At 31.9% G+C, this 20,797-nt stretch overlaps 1 protein-coding gene across 1 annotated transcript; it reads right to left on the bottom strand.

Annotated features, from left to right (window-relative positions):
* Positions 1-18,062: 18,062 nt before the first annotated feature.
* Positions 18,063-20,593, bottom strand: LOC102623573 (uncharacterized). Its single transcript, XM_052439874.1, has 6 exons — positions 20,570-20,593; positions 19,756-19,990; positions 19,455-19,605; positions 19,210-19,357; positions 18,856-19,101; positions 18,063-18,506 (listed from the first exon to the last, which is right to left on the bottom strand). Exons 1-5 carry the CDS (start codon positions 20,591-20,593, stop codon positions 18,928-18,930), a joined length of 732 nt encoding a protein of 243 aa, XP_052295834.1. The 3' UTR covers positions 18,063-18,506; positions 18,856-18,927.
* Between the last annotated feature and the right edge of the window lie 204 nt (positions 20,594-20,797).

Genomic DNA, 20,797 nt, shown 5'->3' with positions numbered 1-20,797 from the left:
TTATTTTACTAAGTTATTTGGTAGTCTTAGTTGTATTAATTTAATTTAGAACATCGAGTGTACTGTTGAAATTGCTATAGCAAGTAGGGTTGGCAAAATCCAAATCCGAATGCACCTACATCCGGATCCGGATACGGATTAATAGTTTTACATCCGGATCCACATCCGGATTCAAAAAAAAAAATGCGGATATGGATGCGGCTAATGTCTGCAACATATGTGGGTGGATATTTCGGATATCCGGATCTGCAAAAATTAAAATTTAATAATTTAATATATAATTTAAAAAAATCAATAACTTATCTAATAATATCAAATAAAATTTAATCATAGTTTAACAATTAATAATTCAACATGAATAACATAAAAATAATCTCATAAATTTACAAATAAAAGTTAATTTGTCATTTTTTATTTCATTTTTAATGTAAATTTTAATTTAATTTTTAATGTATATTTTAATTTAATTTTTAATTTAAAATAAAATTCAATAATTTACCTAATGATATCACATAAAATTTAATCATAATCGAACAATTAATAATTCACATGAATAAGATACAACAACATCATAAATCCACAAATAAAATTTAATTTTTTATTTTTTATTTAATTTTAATTTAATTTTTTATTTAAAATAAAATTTAATAATTTACCTAATAATATCAAATAAAATTCAATCATAATCCAACAATTAATAATTCAACATAAATAATATACAACAACATCATAAATCTACAAATAAAATTTATTTTTTATTTTTCATTTAATTTTTAATATGTATTTTTAATTTAATTTGTAATTTAAAATCAAAATTTATCCGGATATTCGGTTTTCCGGATGCAAGTGCATCCGGATTCGGATCCGGATCCGTGCAGATCCTCATCTTTTATATCCGGATCAGCATTTTTAATATGCGGATCCGAATTTTTCCGGATCTTTACCGATCCGGATTTATTTGACATCTCTAGTAGCAAGTCTGATAGCATCAATCTCTGTGGAAACGATCTTGAATACTCATCATTTTATTACTTATTGAGTACACTTGCACATTGACACCATAGCAATTGAGGTAAAAATCAACAACACATACTTTCTATAAAATTTTATTATTAAAAACATTATTTGTCAACATACTCTCTGTAAAATTTGAGATTTTTTCGGTGAAGGAATAATTCATTAAAAATTAGAAGCTAAATACTATTCTATTGTGGAATTGATATTGATGTTATTTTAGACTTAACGATATAATTGTGGTTGTTATTAATTAACAATAGAAAGCGTACATTTAATAAGGTTAACATTGTCATCTTTTTATACTTATAATATTGATTAATGCATTCATAACTTATAAACTATCTTAATACTTCCCGAATATAATTTTATGTTAAATTAGATTGTAATATGTTAATTTTATCCAAATCTTATATTTTAGATAAATTTCAAGAATAAAGGAAGAATCTGAGCCAAAAGCGGAAGAAAAAGAAGATGAATTTGTATTAATATAAAAATAAGAAATAATAAAAAAATTGAAACCAATTGATAGTCAAGTGGCGGCCGCCACTTTGCTACTTGACTATCACTTATCCCTTTTTTTCTATCATTGTTATAAAAAAATAAATAATTGAATAACAAAAAAAAGAGGATGAGGCAGGAGTTGCCTACAAAAGGAGGGGAAAGAGAAGAATTAGAGAGGAGAAAAGAAGAGAATTAGGCATAGGAAAAGGAAGGAGAAAATGAGAAAGAAAAGAAGAGAGGGAGTAGAGGGGGGGGGGGGGGGGGGGCTAGGGGATAAGGAGAAGAAGAGGAGTCGGAGTATGTAGAAGAAGGGTGAGAAACATAAGGCTCAATTACCAAAATTTCTTCCATTTTCTTTTGTATTTAATTTTCTTTTAATTTATTTCAAAATTTTAAAATTTAATCCGTAAATAAATTTTATTTTATTTTTAATCTTAGCTCGTTTAAGTTTAGTTATGTGTAATTTAGTTTTAACAATTGCTTTTATTTAAATTATGCTTTGCTAAATAATAATAGCTAGGCTAAGTTAATACTCTTACTAGAAAAATACGGTTTAAAATTTCTATTTTTAATTATATAAATTAAATTATTTTCTACTTAATTATATCCATATTTTATATTTGAAATTTTGATTTATTGTAGATAAACAAGGGAATTTGGCATAATAGATTCCAATATCTTAGTATAAAGTATGGTGAAATGGTATTTTGACTTTTAGCAGACAAATTAAATTTTAGCACACCAAGTAGTTAATCCATAATAAAATTAATGGAAAAATAATGAAAATTTATACAATTAATCTTCTGGACAATGGAAAAAAAATATAATAATAAAAAATAAATTTATTAAATTATATCTACTACTACAAGTTGATCATAATTCTAACTAATTTATTTCCATAGTTTCACATAAATTAAATAGCGTGCTCTTAAATTATATTTTTAGATCTTAGATAAATTAAAGGAAATTAACAAATTAAATGTTTTTCCTGTGGATCGATCCCGGACTCACTGGAATATATTATAATAGGACACTTTTATATTTAGAAGTAATTAATACTTTTGAGTCGTGTCAAGTTTTTGGCGCCATTACCGATTAAATGTATTTATTTTGTTATTTTCTGATTTATTATTATTTTCTTTTTATTTCTCCTTTCGTCACTCCTTTGTTTGGAACTCATAATTTTATTGTATTTTTATTTCATAAAATTTCAGTTAGGGCCTTTCTTTCTCTTGAAATTTCAGTTCTGCTAATAAAACTTATAAAAACTAAATTTTGGCCTAGAAGTTCTTGCAAATTAGTCCCTGAACTGAATTTGACCTTGGATCTTTGGATTATAATTTATTTTTGGAGATTTGGACCTGAGAGCTAAATGAATTTTGACTTTTAGACTTTGTGGACATAATAAATATTGATTTGAACTTTAACAATTACAACAAAGGCCTAATAATTTGAATTAATGGCTTAATTAGGTAGTAGTTTTAAAATTTGAGAAAAAAAGAGTTTGCTACTTGAGGTAAGCATTCCTTTTCATTCTTCTTTATTTTTATGTAATATAATTTCACATTTTTTATTTTTTATTTTAATTTTTCTTTTTGGCATTTATTTTACATTGTTAATTCATATGGCCGATTCAATTGCCAAAATTTATGTTTTATTTTGTTAATATATTATTATTCTATTAATACGTGTAATTTAATTAATTTGTTTATATGGTTGGTTCTATAATGCCGCCTAAATTATTAATGCTTTGTTAATGTGTTATTTTTAAATTTTTTTACATTGTTTATATGGCTAATTTAACCACCTATTTAGTTAATTTAATTTCAGTTAATCAATGTTTAGTTTATTTACATTACTTGTTTATTTAATTTTTAGTTTGCTTCTATTTCTTTTTATTATTTTTTTCATTTTCATTTAATTTTGAATATGTTCCTCATTTTTTTGTGTATCGTCTAATTTCACACATACACGTCATCAAGTTGCATGAGACTATGGTTTTGAACATTAAGGGGTAGGCTAATTCGTAGATCTCAAATATTATTGGGTCCATCTCATTTAGGGGCCCAAAAACCCAAAGTCTAAAAAGGCTTGTTTGATGTGCAATTGACATTAGGCTTTGAACATGAATGAAATTTGCCATGAAATTTAGCTTTGAAAATCACATAGCTATTTAAAGAATAAAAAGCAATTTGCTAACCTAATTATCAATCGCAGTAAAAAGACGAGAGAAAAAGAGAGAGACAGTGGCGTGGAGATTATTTTAGGGGCAGGGGTTTCAATTTTTGATTGGATGATCGAAAAGCGATTTTAACTCTGTTTTCTCCCAAATTTGGAGGGTAAGTTCCTAACATCACTCTCTACAATCGTATTGGTATTGATTTTTATTTTATCCTCTCATTGCCTATTATTTGAGATACCCACTTGTTAGAGAGACAAATATTAAATTGTTATTGTAAGCCAAGAATATTAAGATTCTGATGTTGTTAGCCTCTAGTATTATCTAAAGAAGAATTTGTGATGTAATCCCATTAATACAATGGAAGATTATATCGGACTACAGTCCTATAGTTTTTCCCGTTTTGGGTTTTCCATGTATAAATTCATGTCTTCGGTGGTTGGTTTATTCCTTTGAATTTTATTTATTTATTTTTCTACTTATTAATTTGTGGTATATATCCTATTTTAATCACACAAAGAGGGAAAGAGTTTTGTTTTTGCTTAATTTGCAACTGCTTATGTGAGTTCTTTTCCTAACAATTACCACCACCAATCATGGAAAAGAGTCAAGAAGAAAACCTTTTGGACCAATTTAATCCTTAAATTGATCAAGGAGACAACCATTCTCAATATAATGCACATGATCAGAATCAATTAGGAACTTTGAGAGACAACATGAATCCAACCAAAACTGCAACACCTTCGTGTAAAGTATTTCCTTCAGAAGCATCTCAATTCAATTTCAAACTAGGTATTATCCAACTTTTACAAATATCTCATGGTTTAGAATCCGAGAATCCACACTTACATTTAAGAGATTTTGGGGAAGTTTGTCATATGAACATAATTCGATTAATAAGAACTTCGAATAACATGCAAGAACAATTTTAGAAAAAAAAATTTCTAGCCTACGGAACAAATTCGTTTAAAAGATAAATCATCACTATCACTTAAAAGCCAAAAGAGACTCTTTACTATTGTTGGGATAAGAATAAGGAATTACTTAAAATTTGTCTACACCATGGTTTTGAAGCATAGATATTAGTGTCATATTTCTATAAGGGATAGGTTGTTAAAATGATGTGTAATGGTAGTAAGTTTAGATAAAAAAGTCTTAAAGCTCAATTAGATTATCTTGACCAATTTGCTAAAAATGTGCAACACTAGGACACTATTGGTTCTTATGAGTCATCAAGTAAACCCCGGCCATGATCATCTGATGGAAGCATGTACAACCTTAGGGAAGACCATGCCTTTCGAGCCAAATTTGCATCTTAGCTAGAAAGCTTGTAGCATTAAGGTCTAAAAAGACAAAACTTGTTAAATTTGTTCAAGATATTTCATATTATGGTTACAGTTCATTGACCATGTTACGCATGATTGTCCGACCTTGCCAGCTCTGAAATAAAGCTTACATGATCAAGTAAATACCATAGAAAATTTCAAAGGTCGAATCTCAGTCTATACTCATAAACTTTAGTTAGAGAAACCACCAAATTTCAGTTGGAGAAATGACAATAAAGCATAATCTTTACAACAACCTGCTCCACATCAGAAGTTTTAAAATTCCCAAAGTTACCTACCTTATATCCCACCACCAAGAAAAACTCATGAAGATACATTACATTCATTTATTGGAAAACAAGAGACCATCAATAATTAAACTATACAAATCTTGTCCAATTTGACAAAAATCGTCTCCAAACTAACATCAGCCCTTGTAATTCATGAAAAGGTAAGTTTTCTTCTCAATCAGAACCAAATCCTAAGAGTCAACAACATCCTCAAACGAGTAGTTTCGGAAACTAAAACATGAGCTAAGTCAAATTAGTTATAACCCTTTGTAGTGGCAAAGTTGTCTAAAAAATACATTATTGATCCTTGTGAAATTAGTGAGGAGTTAATTTCATAGAGTAAGGAAGAGTCTAACGAACCTTTAACCCATGAAGAAATAACCAACTCTCTTCCTATACCTTCATTCCCTCAAGTACTTGTAGGATAAGGTAAAAGAAAGCTTTTATTTCGAAACAAATAAACTCCATTATCTCAACTACTAATATCTTGAAATACAAAGATTCTAGTTATCCAACTATTTCTTGCATTATTGGGGACCATAAAATTGAATGTGCTTAAGATCTCAATGCTAGTGTCAATTTGCTTCCATACTTAGTGTATCAACAACTCAATCTTGGTGAGTTAAAGAAAACTTCTAACAATCTTTTACTTGTAGTTATCATTTTTGAAACTATATCAATTACTAATGAATGTAAGCAAATTCCTATCATATTAGGTCAACCATTTCTAGCCATCACTAATACTTTGATTAATACTCCTACACTTTTTGTTGAGGTGACATTTTCATGGTTTGGCACTGAAATGACACCTCATTAAATGTTTCATAACAATCCTCTTTCTTGAGATTGATTTTAGCGCATTATGTTATCTACTTGGTGAATTATTATGGAGTCACATTTATTTATCATCGCTTTAATATGTTTTGTTGAGTGCCAACATGGAATGTGGACACTTATTATAATTAATGTGTATGGGTAAAAATGTAAAGAATTCAATTAATTAATTAATTACATTGAGTAACTCATGGACAAAGTTGCAGATAGTCGAAAGAAGAGAACTTACCAATGGAAATGGAAAATTATTGTCACTAATTAATTAATAACTAATACAATTAGAGACATTTGAAAGATATTTAAGGAAAAGAGGACACTGAGAAAGAGGAAAATGGTGAATCAATTTAGTTAAGCAAGCAATTTGTTTAAAAAAATGAAATACCTTTTCATCAAAGAGAGGTTGAGGTTCGGTGTGATTGTTGCCTTGCGATGAGCTCATGGAAATGAATCTTTTCATATTAGGACAGTTATCAATCTAAAATTCAAGAGGGGAATTAGCATAATGAATGCCCATGGCAAATCCCATTAGTTTTGGAAGATCTATGAGCCTTAGGTAGTGTAGTCTAAGAAAATCCATTTCAATCAATCTTCCTTCATTTTTTTTTTTTTTTGGGACTTTGTAGAGATGGTTTCGACTACTCCTCCCATTGACCAACATTGGCATACCTCAAGATGTTGAAGTCATACAAGATTATTAACCATTGAATATATAAATAGGTGTTTCAAACGATCAGAAAACGCCACTTTCACTTTTGTTAAATTTTGACAACAAAATATTCTTAAAAACTTGTTTGGCCATAATTTTTTAATGGTAATTAATGAGTAAAGATCCAGCTCCTCCAAGCTTTGAAAAATAACCTACAACGGCAAAAGCATTTTTGTTACTTTAACAACTGTCCATTATTCTTATGATGATTTGAAAATAACTCATGCTGAAGTCCACAAGAAGTTTTGTACACTTTATAGCATTATAAAGAATTTTACAATGTTATAATAAACTCTTTTAATTTATCAAGCTAAAAATCACCTTCAGCTTTTCTAAAAATAGACATGTACTCAAGTGCGCACAAAGTTTATGTTAATGTACTCACTTGAGCATTTCTTTTAAATTAATCATGATAATATATTTTGAAACATAAAATTATCACCTTCTTATTAAGATCATCCTTTGCAGTGATTTTATTGAATCCCAAAGTAGTTCATTGTTTCTCATGAGAGTTATTAATGGGATGAGCCTTACTTGTACAAGATGTGTTCAGATCATGTGATCAAAAGATGTGCACTAGATAAAGAAATTTCAGACATCATGTACTCCTATCATGCTGCAACGTATGGAGGACACTTTGGAGGGTACAAGACAACATTAAAAGTCCTTCAATCAGGTTACTACTAGCCCTCTATTTTTAAACATGTCTATGAGTTTGTTAAATATTGTGAGAGGTGTCAAAGGGCAGGAAGTATCTCTTAAAAGCATGAGATGCCACTCATTAACATTTTGGAAGTAGAGCTTTTTGATATATGGGGGATAGATTTTATGGGACCGTTCCCACCCTCTTTCAACAACCTATACATACTAGTGGTTGTAGACTATATCTCTAAATGGGTGGAAGTTGTAGCATTACCTACTAATGATGCCAAGGCAGTGGTGAAGTTCCTTTAAAAAAATATTTTCTCAAGATTTGGCATTTCAAGAGCCATTATCAATGATGAAGGTACACATTTTTGCAACTAAATAATTGCTCCAGCATTAGCCAATTATGGATTCAAGCATAAGGTTGCTACAACATATCATCCGCAGACAAGTGGACATGTAGAGGTATCCAATAGGGAGATAAAAAAGGTTTTGGAGAAAGTTGTTAGTCCCAACAGAAAGGATTGATCACTTAGATTAAATGACTCCTTATGGGCTTATAGAACAACTTATAAAACTCCAATTGGCATGTCACCGTACAGAATTATTTATGGAAAAGTGTGCCACTTGCCATTAGAGCTAGAGCACAAAGCATATTGGGTAGTCAAGTAATTGAACATGGACATGACTACTACAGCAGAGTAAAGGAAATTAAAACTTTGTGAGCTACAAGAGTTCAAGTTATTCTCCTATGAAAATGCAAGAATCTATAATGAGAAGACCAAGCAATGGCATGATCAGAGAGTTCAGTAGAGGGAACTCATTCCAGGCACTCAAGTCTTGCTTTATAACTCGAGATTAAAGCTCTTTCTTGGAAAATTGAAATCTAGATGGTCATGACCTTTCAAGCTTGTCAAAATATATCCTCATGGGGCTGTTGAACTTTTAAATGAAAGAACATGTCAAGAATTCAAGGTTAATGGGCACAGCGTGAAGCATTACATGGGAGCTATTGTGACTCACCCAAGGGAAGACCTATTCGTGAGGGATCCAAAATGAGCAATCAAGGATGGTCAGACTGAAGGACCTAAAATCAAGTGCTAATTGGGAGGCAACCTAATGATGAGGGGAATTATTTAAAATTTCCCTTAAAAATTAAGATTAGTTTTACATGTTTTAATTTACGTTTTTTCATTTTAAATAGATTATTTAATTTCTTTTCTTTCTTTCATTTTATTACAGCACATTTTGTTTCTAAAAAAAAGGGCTAAGAAATTCACACTAGTTGTTGCAGTATTACATACAACATGGCAATTGGAAAGTGGTTCTCATCCACCAGGGGAATTTATCATTGTTGTTGCAGCACCATATTAATTGCTGCAGTAGCAATTTTTACCGTTGCATCAACAAAACCGTGGAACTTTTTATCGTTGGGAGTTTGTTAGGATAACGCCAGCAGACCAAAGTTGCAGATACAGAAGAATTGTATAGTCCTTAAATAACCATGACAAATATCCTTTCCCTTTTAAATTAGATTTGTTTTAAATTTCAAATATTCTTTCTAATTTATCCTCTTAAGTACCTTCTTTTTTTCTATTTTAACACCATCTATAAATTAAGGACTTATTGTAGCTTCTTTCACTCTCACAACAATTCTTTCATTTCCCATCGATTACTCTTACCATTATTTCAAATTCCTTTTATGATTTACCTCTTTTTTTTTAGGAAGCATACAATTCTGTCCAATGTGCTCTAGCAATGCCGAAGTTTGATTAAAAGACCTTTCATGCTTCCATAGCTATAAAGCCGAAGACAAATTTGAGGAATTTATAGAGCCACAAAAAGTTTTGGAGGAAAAGAGCTTCATATTCCCCAAGCAACCCACGGGTGTAATAAGTAGCATTTTTAATGTTGTAGTAAGGTGAGGATGGGTAAAATTTTGCTCTTACCTTCAAGACCCAATTGTCCCATTTGTTAAAGAATTCTACTCCAATATGATGCAACAGGATCAGTGCAATATTATTGTAAGGCAAGTCCAAGTTCCTTTAGAGTTATTAATGCCTTTTATTATTTACCCATTGTTGTAAAATATGAGTATACACAATTTGCTGAGAACATGACGGTGAAATAATGGAGGGGAGGGGAGTGTTCAGAACATTGACTGAACCTCGTAGTGAGAGGATGACTGAAGATGGACGATTGATTAGTAGAATAAATTTGAAACCTATAGCCAAAGTTTGGGTAAAGTTTTTAAAATCTCAATTAATGCTAACTACCCATACTACCATAGTTTTGCAAGAAAGGCTCATTCTCCTCTATGCCATAGTTAAGGGTTTAGTGATAGATGTAGGCAAAGACATTGAGAGGGAAATTAGAGATTATGCTATGAAAAAACAAAAATATGTTGCATTATTATTCACTTCTCTTATCATGGGAATATGTGAGGTCTCAGGAGTTCAATTTAAGGACAGTGACGAGAGAATAAAGAATGAAGGAGCCATTATTGTGAGGACAATTGAGAGAATTGCTGGAGCATCGGCAGCTGCAGCAACTCCAAAACACCCTGCTACATCACGGACGGAATATACTATAAGGATCGAGAACATGTTTCAAGCACTTAGTAAAGCTGCAAGTGCTTGTGCCCAAGCACAGGTGGAAGAAAATAAAAGGTTTTTGACCTACTTGCAACATCTAGAAGCCCAAAAGCACCAATTTACTTTCTCCATAGAGAGTAAAAATGCAGACTTTCCAGACTCGTTGTGGCAACAATTTTAAATTTGCAGAAGCTGGGGAAACTGCTCCAACAGAAGAGAGTAAAGATGCTGGAGCAGGAGAAGAGAGGGAAAGAGAGTCTGAGGAAGATCAACAACCAGAGCAAAAAGAAGCAGATGATGCTGAAGCAGAAGCAGAAGACTCATAAGAGGAAGAGAAAGAGGAAGAAGAATGAGAGATAGAAAAGGAGGACAGAGAAGTAGAACTCCCAAAGGTAACTCCCCTACACAAAGGAAAAGAGAAAATTTTAGAAGAAAATGAGTCAAATCATAGTGAGAAGAGGATGTGGATGCAATTATAGAGTAAGTTATTAGTAAAGTCGTTAAAAAGAGAAACCAAAAAGCAACATAAGAGACCTCATTGACAGTATCACTACTGAGGAGCCTGCTGCGGCAAAACCTGCTCCAGTTACTACATAACAAACTCCACCAAAATCTCTTGCCACAACTCCAAGGGTATTCAACAAGTGCAAAAAGGCACAAACCTCTAGAGGTGCTACAGCACTAGAAGAGCCAAAGCAAAAGTGAACAAAGCGAACAACAGGGGAGTATCCCTTGCCAGCCTAATTTAATTTTTCAATTTTTGAAACTTTTCTTTTATTTAAAATTGTTTATTTTGCATTTCTTTCTTGATTGTGTATTCATGCTTGCTTTGTTTTGCTTTGTGTGCTTGTGATGACACAACACTTCTTAAGTTTGGGAAAGTTGTATTATGGTGTAATGTGTTTGTGAGTGCATGTGTTTGTGTTGTAAGTTATGTGTAACTCTGTTATCCAGTATTATAGTTTATAGATGAAGGTTGAAATTCTGTCTCAACACATAGGCTTTGGTTGAGTTTTACGAGTATGTTATAATAAAGCCAGGAAGACAAAAAAAAGTTAGAAAATATTTTAAGTTTGGGGGGAAAATTTTTGTCAAATTGTGCTTGTTATGAAATAAATTCTGCTCGAATGGCTTAAGTTGCTGAGTAATCAGGGCTGAGTATGCACCCCATATGCAGACTTGAGTAAAAAGACAGTAAGAGCTGTGAGCATTGTTGTAGCAACTATTAAAAAAAATAGAGAGAGAGAAGGTCATTTGTCTAGGATATTAAGTAGCCACGTTTGTTCATGAGCGTCATGTTCAACCTTAAGTTAAAGGTGTCTTTAGATAAGACTATGTTATAGCATTTTACATGTTATTACTGCAGCAACTTTGATTTGTGCATTAGTTGAGTAATAGCACAGTTTGAACTTATTTGTGACTTCAGCTCCCCCAAATGTGAATGTACTTATGTTTTACCTCTGAATTATATGTAATATATGTGTCATGCTGCAGCACCTCTGGAAATTTATCAAAGTGACACACACACACACTTTGGACAGAATAAGGCCTAACTCTTGAACTAAACTGCTGTGGTAATTTTGCGTGATTGAGAGTGTAATCTGAGGGTCAATGAATCCTAACAAACTTCATAACATAGTTAAGTTATTTGTTGAAGGATTGTGTGATTGAAGTGTTAGTATTGTTATCATTACTTGAGGACAAATAATAGTTTAAGTTTGGGGGTGTGATAACTCTATGAAATGAGAGTTATCATGACACTTTTAGATTTAAATCAGTAACACTTCGAGAGTAAAAGAGATGCTTTTATTGTATTTTAGTTACATTTTGCATGAACATATATTTCAACTTATTTTTAATAAATTGAGTTGTTTTAAAATAATTTGTGCTTAGATTATATGTATAATTGTAGGTGATTGAAAGCTCAAGTTTTAAAGAAGGAATGCTGCTGCAACAGACTTGCAAAAACAATTAAAGAACTTGGCTACAGAAGAATTGAAACAAATCTGAAACAATGGAGATGTTGTAGCTGTTGCTGTAGCAATCCTGGAGCAATGACAGACTGGATTTCGCGCGCAACAACGAAAAGATTGCGATCTAAAGTTTCCAAAAATAGAGGATATGTGCCAAACTGGATTTCGCGCGCAATAACAAAAAGATTGCGATCTAAAGTTTCCAAAAATAGAGGATATGTGCCACATATTTTCGGTTGCCCTAATTTTGAGTTATAAAAAGAGCACCCTTACAAAGGAAAAAGGGGAGTCGTCACTCAAGGAAAAATCAAGAGAAAAACAAAAGAAAAATGGAAAATAAGAGGGATTTGAAGGCTGCAATAGAGGAATCACAGTGACAAGAATGAGAGATCACAAGATTAAGTGGACGTCAACTCTTTATCTTGTTTTCTTATTTTCTATTTACTTATGGGGATGTATTTAATGACTGAAACGATTCTATTTGCTATTTTACTATAAATCATGAATTGAATTTGATTGTGGTTGAGTTGTAAACAATCTTAATGGATGTTTGACTGACATATGTGTGTTGCTCTATGTTTGCTATAGTATTTTGTCTTAATTGTTTTATTTCAATTTTTATTTCGACTGATCATCCATTTAGTGGATACTAGTTAAAAAATGGCCTAAAAAATGTCTTACTTAGTGGATCTCACTAAGAAAATACTTGGTTTTAGATTGAGTTTCCCAAATTGAGTTAATCTCAATTTGAATAGGGTCATACTTGATCTAAAATTACTGATAAACTAGACATAAGTATTCACCTTGTAGGGTAAATGGAACCTAAATCGTTTAATACTATATTTAATGTTGGCATGACAATTGGTTACTATTAAGTTGTATTAGATATAAGATATCTAACAGGCAACAGCTGAGGTTGCACGAGGGATTCTACCCAGTGTTGTAGTAGATATTGTAGCAACGGTACTATAATTGAAAAATAGTAAATGCCATTAAGTGAGTTTGTTCACTTAACTACTTCTTCTTGTGTTTGATGTGAGAATTTTCTTTATTGCGTTTTATTTATTGCATTTTTATTTTAATTAGTTTATTACTTTCATAAATTGTCTTATTTTAATTTAGAACAAAACTGTACTATTACAGTTGCTATAACAAATTTGATAACATCAATCCCTGTGGAGACAATATGAATATTCATCAGTATATTATTTATTGTGTATACTTACACAATGACATCCATAGCATTAGAGATCACATACCAATAGATAACATTAGATATCATTCCAGTACCAGACCAAGCCAACACGATTAACTTATGCTCTAATCGAAACGTGATTAAACCTCATTCTAATCCAAATAATTCTAGAAGAGCGATTTCTTACAGATAATCCTAAAGGGAATTATAAAATAGGTTTTTTATTGAATAATCAATGTTGAAGTTACGATAATAAGACCTCTTTATTCATAATAGAGTAAACTACTTCACTGATAATAAGACTAAGACACATGCCATAATTGATGTTAATTAAAATAATAAAATTTCTAAAATTCTAAAATAACGTTCTACATCAGTCTTTCCTTTTTAAAAGAAACTCGTCCTCGAGTTTGGATACAATTTGGAAGATGAAACTTGTAGTATAAGAGCAAATCATCTTGTAATTTGAACTTCTTGTGTTTCTCATCAATCTTTTTCGAAACTTTGAAGAATTCATGCTTCATCAATTTCCTTCACTTGTGCATTCTTCGATGCAATCTAGATTTCTAAGAACGAACAATGATCAAATAACTCTTGCCCTTTCCCAATTGACGTTCAATGCATTCTCCAATAAATTTCACCTTTTTAATCAAATATTCTTCAAGCAAAACCTTCTTGTCTTCAATATGAATAGGTAGAACCATTCCAATCATTTCACCTTCTTCAATTTGATTTTACTACACGACCTCGATCGTACTATTAGGCTCAATGCGCAAATCAAGGTTAGGTTGTTCTTCTTCTTTAAAAGTCTTAAAAAGATTAATAATCTCATCATCTTCAACACTTGTCTTGTCCTCTAAGGAAACATCATACACATTCTCACATAAATTATCAAATTAGAACTTTAAATTAATAGTCAAATTATACCTTTTCTTCTACAATAATGGATACATCTTCAACATGTGGAGAGGTATAAACTTTTTTTATTTAGACATATTTTACTTTAAGTTGCTGACTTTTGATATTAGGCTGCTGACTTCTGATAAAACTAGGGATCTCAAACTGGTGTCATGGATGTGGTTGACTTAACTTCTTTGATGCTTGACTTCTTTCTCTTTGGATTTGCATTTCAACTCATAATGTAATTTTGATGACATCCAAAAAGTCGCAATGAATCACAGATTGCAAAGGAATTTGTTCTTTGATCTCATCACATAATTCTCCCACAAAACTCAAAATTAATAGATAATTATTTTTAGAAAAATTTGTACGAGAATAGTAATCTTGAAATTGAGAAATATAAGCTCGAACAAATTTTGTTCCTTGTAAACAATTCTCAAACTTATAAAGTATTATTGTAGTATAATCATGAGGTATAAAATGAGCTTTAATCTTCCTCTTCATATCATAGCAATTGTGAATCTTATCATTTCCTTGATGAACTCATTTTGCCATTAAATTTCTCCACTAAGTAAGGTATATCTAGTAAATTTGCAAGAGACATACTTGACATGCTTTTTTTTTTTTTTCTAGAATGCTGTCAATCATAAAATCTTCAATTACAGATATCTAATAAAACAGTCTTTGGATCAACAACAAGACCAGAAAAATTCTGAAATCATTAAACAAATCTTGATAAGCCATGTGATTTCTTTTCTTAAGTTACATTATTAACCTTGAATTGGAGTTTCTATTGCTAGTGGTTGGTGATTGTGAAAAAGAATGGTGATGGTCAAATCTAGAAGATATGGTGGTAAGGAACGCAATGGTGGCCAGGTATTGGCTGGATTCTCGATGGTTTAGTTGGAAAATTAAAGTGAATTGGTGGTTGGCGTAGTGATTACAACTATTTTAGTTTGTTTTTGGTGGCTACGGTGGCAATCGATGGTATTGATGGCTAGGATACGGGCGGCAACATGTGGGCGTGATGGGGGTGAGGATCATCGGGTGATAAGGTGGCAGAAGGCAGTGGGTTGAGTGGTGGAAGGTCGTGAGTTTTTGGTGTTTTGGGCCAATGTATTGTCGATTCACGCGGAGGCTAGTTAGGTTTAGGTTAATAGAAGCCGGCGAGCCGATGATGAAGGTGGCTAAATGGTGGCGGGTTAAGTGATAGAGCTTGCGGGTTTGAATGGCCTTTGGGGTGGTTTATGGCAACAATTGAGGGTGGATTTGGCAGGGTTTGATCAGAGGTGGATAGTGAGTCTAATGGCTGCAACAGCTGATGATGTTGATGGCTGGATTGTAATTGTAAAGGCAGTGGTGGCGGGCGGTGGCGGTTAGGGTTTGGTAATTTTGTATTTTCTGTTTGCTTTTTGTTTTTTTACAGTGGTAGACTCAGTAAAGATGAATGAGGGTAGCCAAGAAAGCTATGCAGTTGGCATAGATTTTTTTTATACCAACTAACGGAGCGAGGTAGCGGAAGCGAAATTGATAGGACAAATAACACTAGATATTGTTTTAGTACCGGACAAAGTTGACACAATTAGCTTAAGCTCTAATTAAAGCGTGATTAGATCTTGTTCTAATTCAAATGACTTAATGAAATTTTTAATAATGCGCAAAATGAGATTAGATGACACTCTACTTCAAATAATTTTATAAGAGAGATTTTTAATGGATAATCCTAAAAGGAATTATAAATAATTTTTTTAATTGAATAATCGAATTTAAGTTACAATAATAAGATCTATCCACTACTAGAAAAATGGTCTTTACTGACTTTAGAATAGTGTCAAAAATTACTTTTACTGACACTTGTTAATTGTGTCAGTAATCTAGGAGTCAGAAAAATAGTGACACTTGTAAGTGGTGTCAGTGATTACTATTACTATAGTATCACTAAAATAATCACACCATGATATCAAAAATATTACAATACTATATTAGTATTTGTGATTACTGTTACTATAGTATCACTACTTTATTTGTTATTTAAAAATAATTATATAAAGTGACATGTTGCCCATTGATTTGTTGATAGAATTAAAAGGCTGTGAGAAAAAAGAACAAAAATCAATTTATATATCAAAACCTTTCATAACATTTAAATATTATCAATATATATTACACAATCCAAATACTTCAATACACAAAGACGTCTTATTACAAGACATCTTATTCTTGTAATTGAATAATCTTAACTGCTATTATCCAATCAAATTCCTTCTACTCATTGCTGAATTTAAGGGCTAAATTTACCAAATCTAAAAGCTAAATTTAGAAGGATTATTATTTTTCACTCCATGAACATAAGTACTGCGATCATGCATTATCACGGACAGCTTCTTCATTCGATAAATTTGATGGGTTAGGGATATAAGTTGAAGAAGAAACACTTTAAACATATTAATCATAGCTGCAAACAAATAAAAGAAAAAGGAAAAGAAATTGGTTGCCAAATTCCAACAGTTGCAAAATAAATTAATAAGCAATATAGAGACAATGGAAGGCGATCACAAGATAGTTATACCTCTGCCATATTAAACTTATCAATTTTGTAAATGGGGTGCAGGTAAAATCACTGTTAAGAGCATTGAAGTCAATACCTCTGGATGCCATTGGAAGGCGGTCATAGGATAGTTATAAGCTTGCACTATCGAGACATAGACCTGATAATGATTAATAACAGAAGTTAGAATTGATAACACTGGATAAATTGCCATTAAAATATCAATTAATAACAGAAGTTAGAATTGATAACACAGAAGTTAGAATTTATCGGAAAAAGGAAAGGAAAGAGGGCTAATAATGGGACTGGAACTTGAAACTGAAGGGGTTTCTTGCAGCAAAGGCATTTTAACATCTATAGAAACTGTGGCTATTTATTGCATGAATATGAAACGTCCAGGTGACTCATCAAAAGATAGAAACCCAATTGCTTTATATAATTACTATCCATGAATATGAAATGTCCAGGTTTCTTATCACCGATGCCTAAACTCCGTACACAACACACACGTTGGCACTCAGAACACAAATGATTTAACATAAACCACAAAATGAATAAAAAGGAAAAATACTCATAACAAGAATCATGACTTAAACTTGATATTATCATTGTCTTTGAACTCCACATCATTACATTAACTATTGAGAAACCCTTCAAATAATTTAAGGTTGTCCACAGTGCATACTCATGCATTCAAAGAATACGAATAATTTCGACAAGTATAGAACAAACCCATCTATAGAATCAATAGTTCAAGCTCAAAATTGACATCAATTTCAATTTCACCAAATCAAAACCTCATTCAAGTTCGCAAACCCTAGAACACCCAAATCCAAACACACCCACAAAACTTCCTGATTACAAAATCACTAAATTCTCTAACAAAATAAAATCTCTAAGATAACCAACAAAACTCAAACAAGCTCAATTCATAACCAAATTACAAAATGAAGAATGAACCAAACGATAACAAACATATCACAAGAAGTGATCTTAGTTTCAAAATCACTCATAATTTTTTAAAAAAAATTCTTGCCTGATTAATTCGACCGAGAACCTCTTCTTTCTTCGCTGCTTCTTCTTTGCTTTCATAAAGCCCAGCTTCAACCAAAAACATCAACCCCAAAGGAAATCAAAATCAGGGTTTCAGATATATATATATATATATATATAAAGTAATTATAGATAAAGATGAAACAAAATCTTTTCTAAGTCACAGGTTCTTTGTATAGCCTCTGTGGATTCTATAATTGATATTGGTTTCGTCGACGACGACAAACATAAAGCCAATCACAAAAGCGATCTAATCATTTTTTTTTGCCCCCACAAATATTGATTTCCAGATTTTTATGATATACAAGAGAAATAAATTTTCTACGTATGGTATTATTGAGAAACATATACATATGTAGTTATCATTCCTCAAAATTTCAAGAAAAATTATTAATCAACAGAATACCAACTGTTAAAAGTAATTAGCAAAACTTTTTACCGTTAACAATGATAATCTAGATTTGCATCTCAATGTCTTAGAGTCGTGCATGTAAGTCTGATGAGTTGGTAGCCTGGGCAGAAACAGAGTTTTTGTCACCTCCCACCTCAGTGGAGTTTGCAACTCTACTGGTATCCTGAGAACATAGGTAAGACAATGACTGCAGCCACGAAACTAAAGTGGGCTTGCGTGTAACATCATCAGATTCAACAACCAATGAGAATAACTCATTAAGGACCAAATTCTGTCCATCTTTTGGCAACTTCATGATCAGCTGTGCCAACAACTTCATCAAGTTTGATAGTACCTAAAATAGCAAGTAAATGCTAATTTTAGAAAAATCATACAATGTTTTAAGTAATTAGTGCATTAATTTTAACATTTGTATATTTAAATGGACGTGGAGAGAAATTTACACATTTATTTTTTCTTTGATTTTTTTCCTTTGATTCCAAGAAAACCAACTTCTATATCCAAAACATTGTGGCAAGCAATGGAACAAACTATGTAAGCAAGCAAACATTCCACATGGAGAATGAAATGTAGGTAGGAGTGGTGGGGGAGGGGGTGCAGCATGGGGTGGGTAGGAAAAGGAGGGCACTATTTAACAAGATACATTAAAGTGTGTAAAGTGATATTATTAGATAATTACTTGCCTGTATATCAACTAGAGAAATGAGCCGTAAAAGCAACTCTATGATTTCCTTACAAGGTTCTGACTCTCCTTGCTAGTTCTTCCATATATCAGCCTTGTAAGCAAACACTTCACCACAGAGCCTATTAGCTTTTACAACAAAACTGTTGATACAATAAAATATGGCTGGACTTCCAGTAGGAAGATGTCGAACCAAGGCCACAACCCCAGAAGCCATACCTTTAAACGGAGTAGTGCCAGGATATTCCTATATTCAAATCCACACAAAAAAAAGAGAAAAAAAAGGTGTTAATACCTATAATGTGATTATAAAACCTCAGATTTCACCGATACATTTTTCAGCTACTTCAAATACCGCTAAAGATCTCTCAATGTAATAGAAAACAAGTTTCTCCTTCAATGAGACTCTTTCATCTTGGTCAGAATCCTTCCCTGAAGAGATGAATCCCACAAACATAGAATGTGAAGCTCGAGCTACCTTTTTATTTGGATGTCCCATATACCTGATTTCACATTATAAGGAACCAAAACTTTCATACATGCATACATGATTTTACATAAATATTAGCTTCCTGATAAACTTAGTCTGCCAGAGGATACAAGAACATAGTAGGCACTAACACCTGTCTGAAAATAGGAGCAGTTACACATTCAATGCAAGTTGGAATAACCCGTAAATAAAACAAGATGCGAGCAGTTTGTACCTCATCCTTGTACCAAATGTATTCCATCTTCTGTAGGACGGAAAAGTCTACAAGAAAATAATTTCAGTATAATAAAAAATAACAATCTAATGAGTGAAATCAACCAAAAAAAGGGAACTCGTTTTACATGCATAATCAGCACTTGATAAAATATCAAGCATAACAAGAAGATGATAACCAAATACTCAATCGATTACCTTGCCAATTTGTCAAGTCAGCATAAGAGGGCATGGATTCTACAAAAGAGACACACACAGATTCGTTCTCCTGAACACTCACAATAACTCCTCGAATCGTGTCCATGTATTCTGAAAGACGCATCCGACGGAAGTACTCTACACAAGAAAATGAAACTAATATTTGCACTGATGTTTCAATTTGAGTTTCATGGGGGAATTTTGAATTCAGCCTGTGCTTTGTAAATAAAATACCCTGAACAAAAAAAGCCCTAATTTTTGGAATCTGACTTTCGAACCCTAACTTTGGCTAAGCTCTTCACAACACTTTCTAGGTGTCTTTCTAAGGGTATTTTAACTCAAGGATGGCGGCTTTGAAGGTTTACAGCAGTGGCTTGTGAGGTAGATCGTTATTAGAGAGAGAGGTAGAGAGAGAGAGGTGCGAAGAGAGAGAGAGCTTCGGTTCAAAGAAGAAAATGGCGATGGGGATAGATTTTTTGCTCGTCAAAATTTTTAGATTTTAGGTTTCCATGTACACCTCATTAAGACATAGTTTCTAGATAATTTAATTTAATTTTTAAAAATTACATACAACTTGTGGTCTAGTGGTTTAACGTTTAAAATTAAAAAGCTAAAGTTCAGAAGTCTGCGGTTCGACTCCTAGTGGAGACAAAATTAAAATTTTATTTTTTTAATTACTGATACCTTAATGTCATATATCTCTGATACTTAATTTACAGACGCTATAATATTAAAAATTTATGATACTTATCTGTTAAATATGGAAAATGCCCCAATCACATATAATTACTGATACTTGTTAATAAAGTGTCACAAGACAAGTGTCAGTAAAGACCATTTTTCTAGTAGTGATCTATTTATAATAGAGTACATTTACTTTCTTAAGTTAACTTAAAAGGAGAAATTAAATCACAATTTAATAAAAATAAAAGATTGAGATGCATATCATAATTGACTCTAATTAAAATAGAAAATCCTAAAACAATAAAATTTTTAAAATCATATAATAACGTCCTACATCATAAGATAAATAACTTCTTAG

This window comes from Citrus sinensis, chromosome 4 (genome assembly GCF_022201045.2).
Source record: "Citrus sinensis cultivar Valencia sweet orange chromosome 4, DVS_A1.0, whole genome shotgun sequence".
Lineage (NCBI taxonomy): Eukaryota > Viridiplantae > Streptophyta > Magnoliopsida > Sapindales > Rutaceae > Citrus > Citrus sinensis.
The sequence above is the reverse complement of the archived record's forward strand: the minus strand, read 5'-3'. Positions and strand labels throughout refer to the sequence as shown.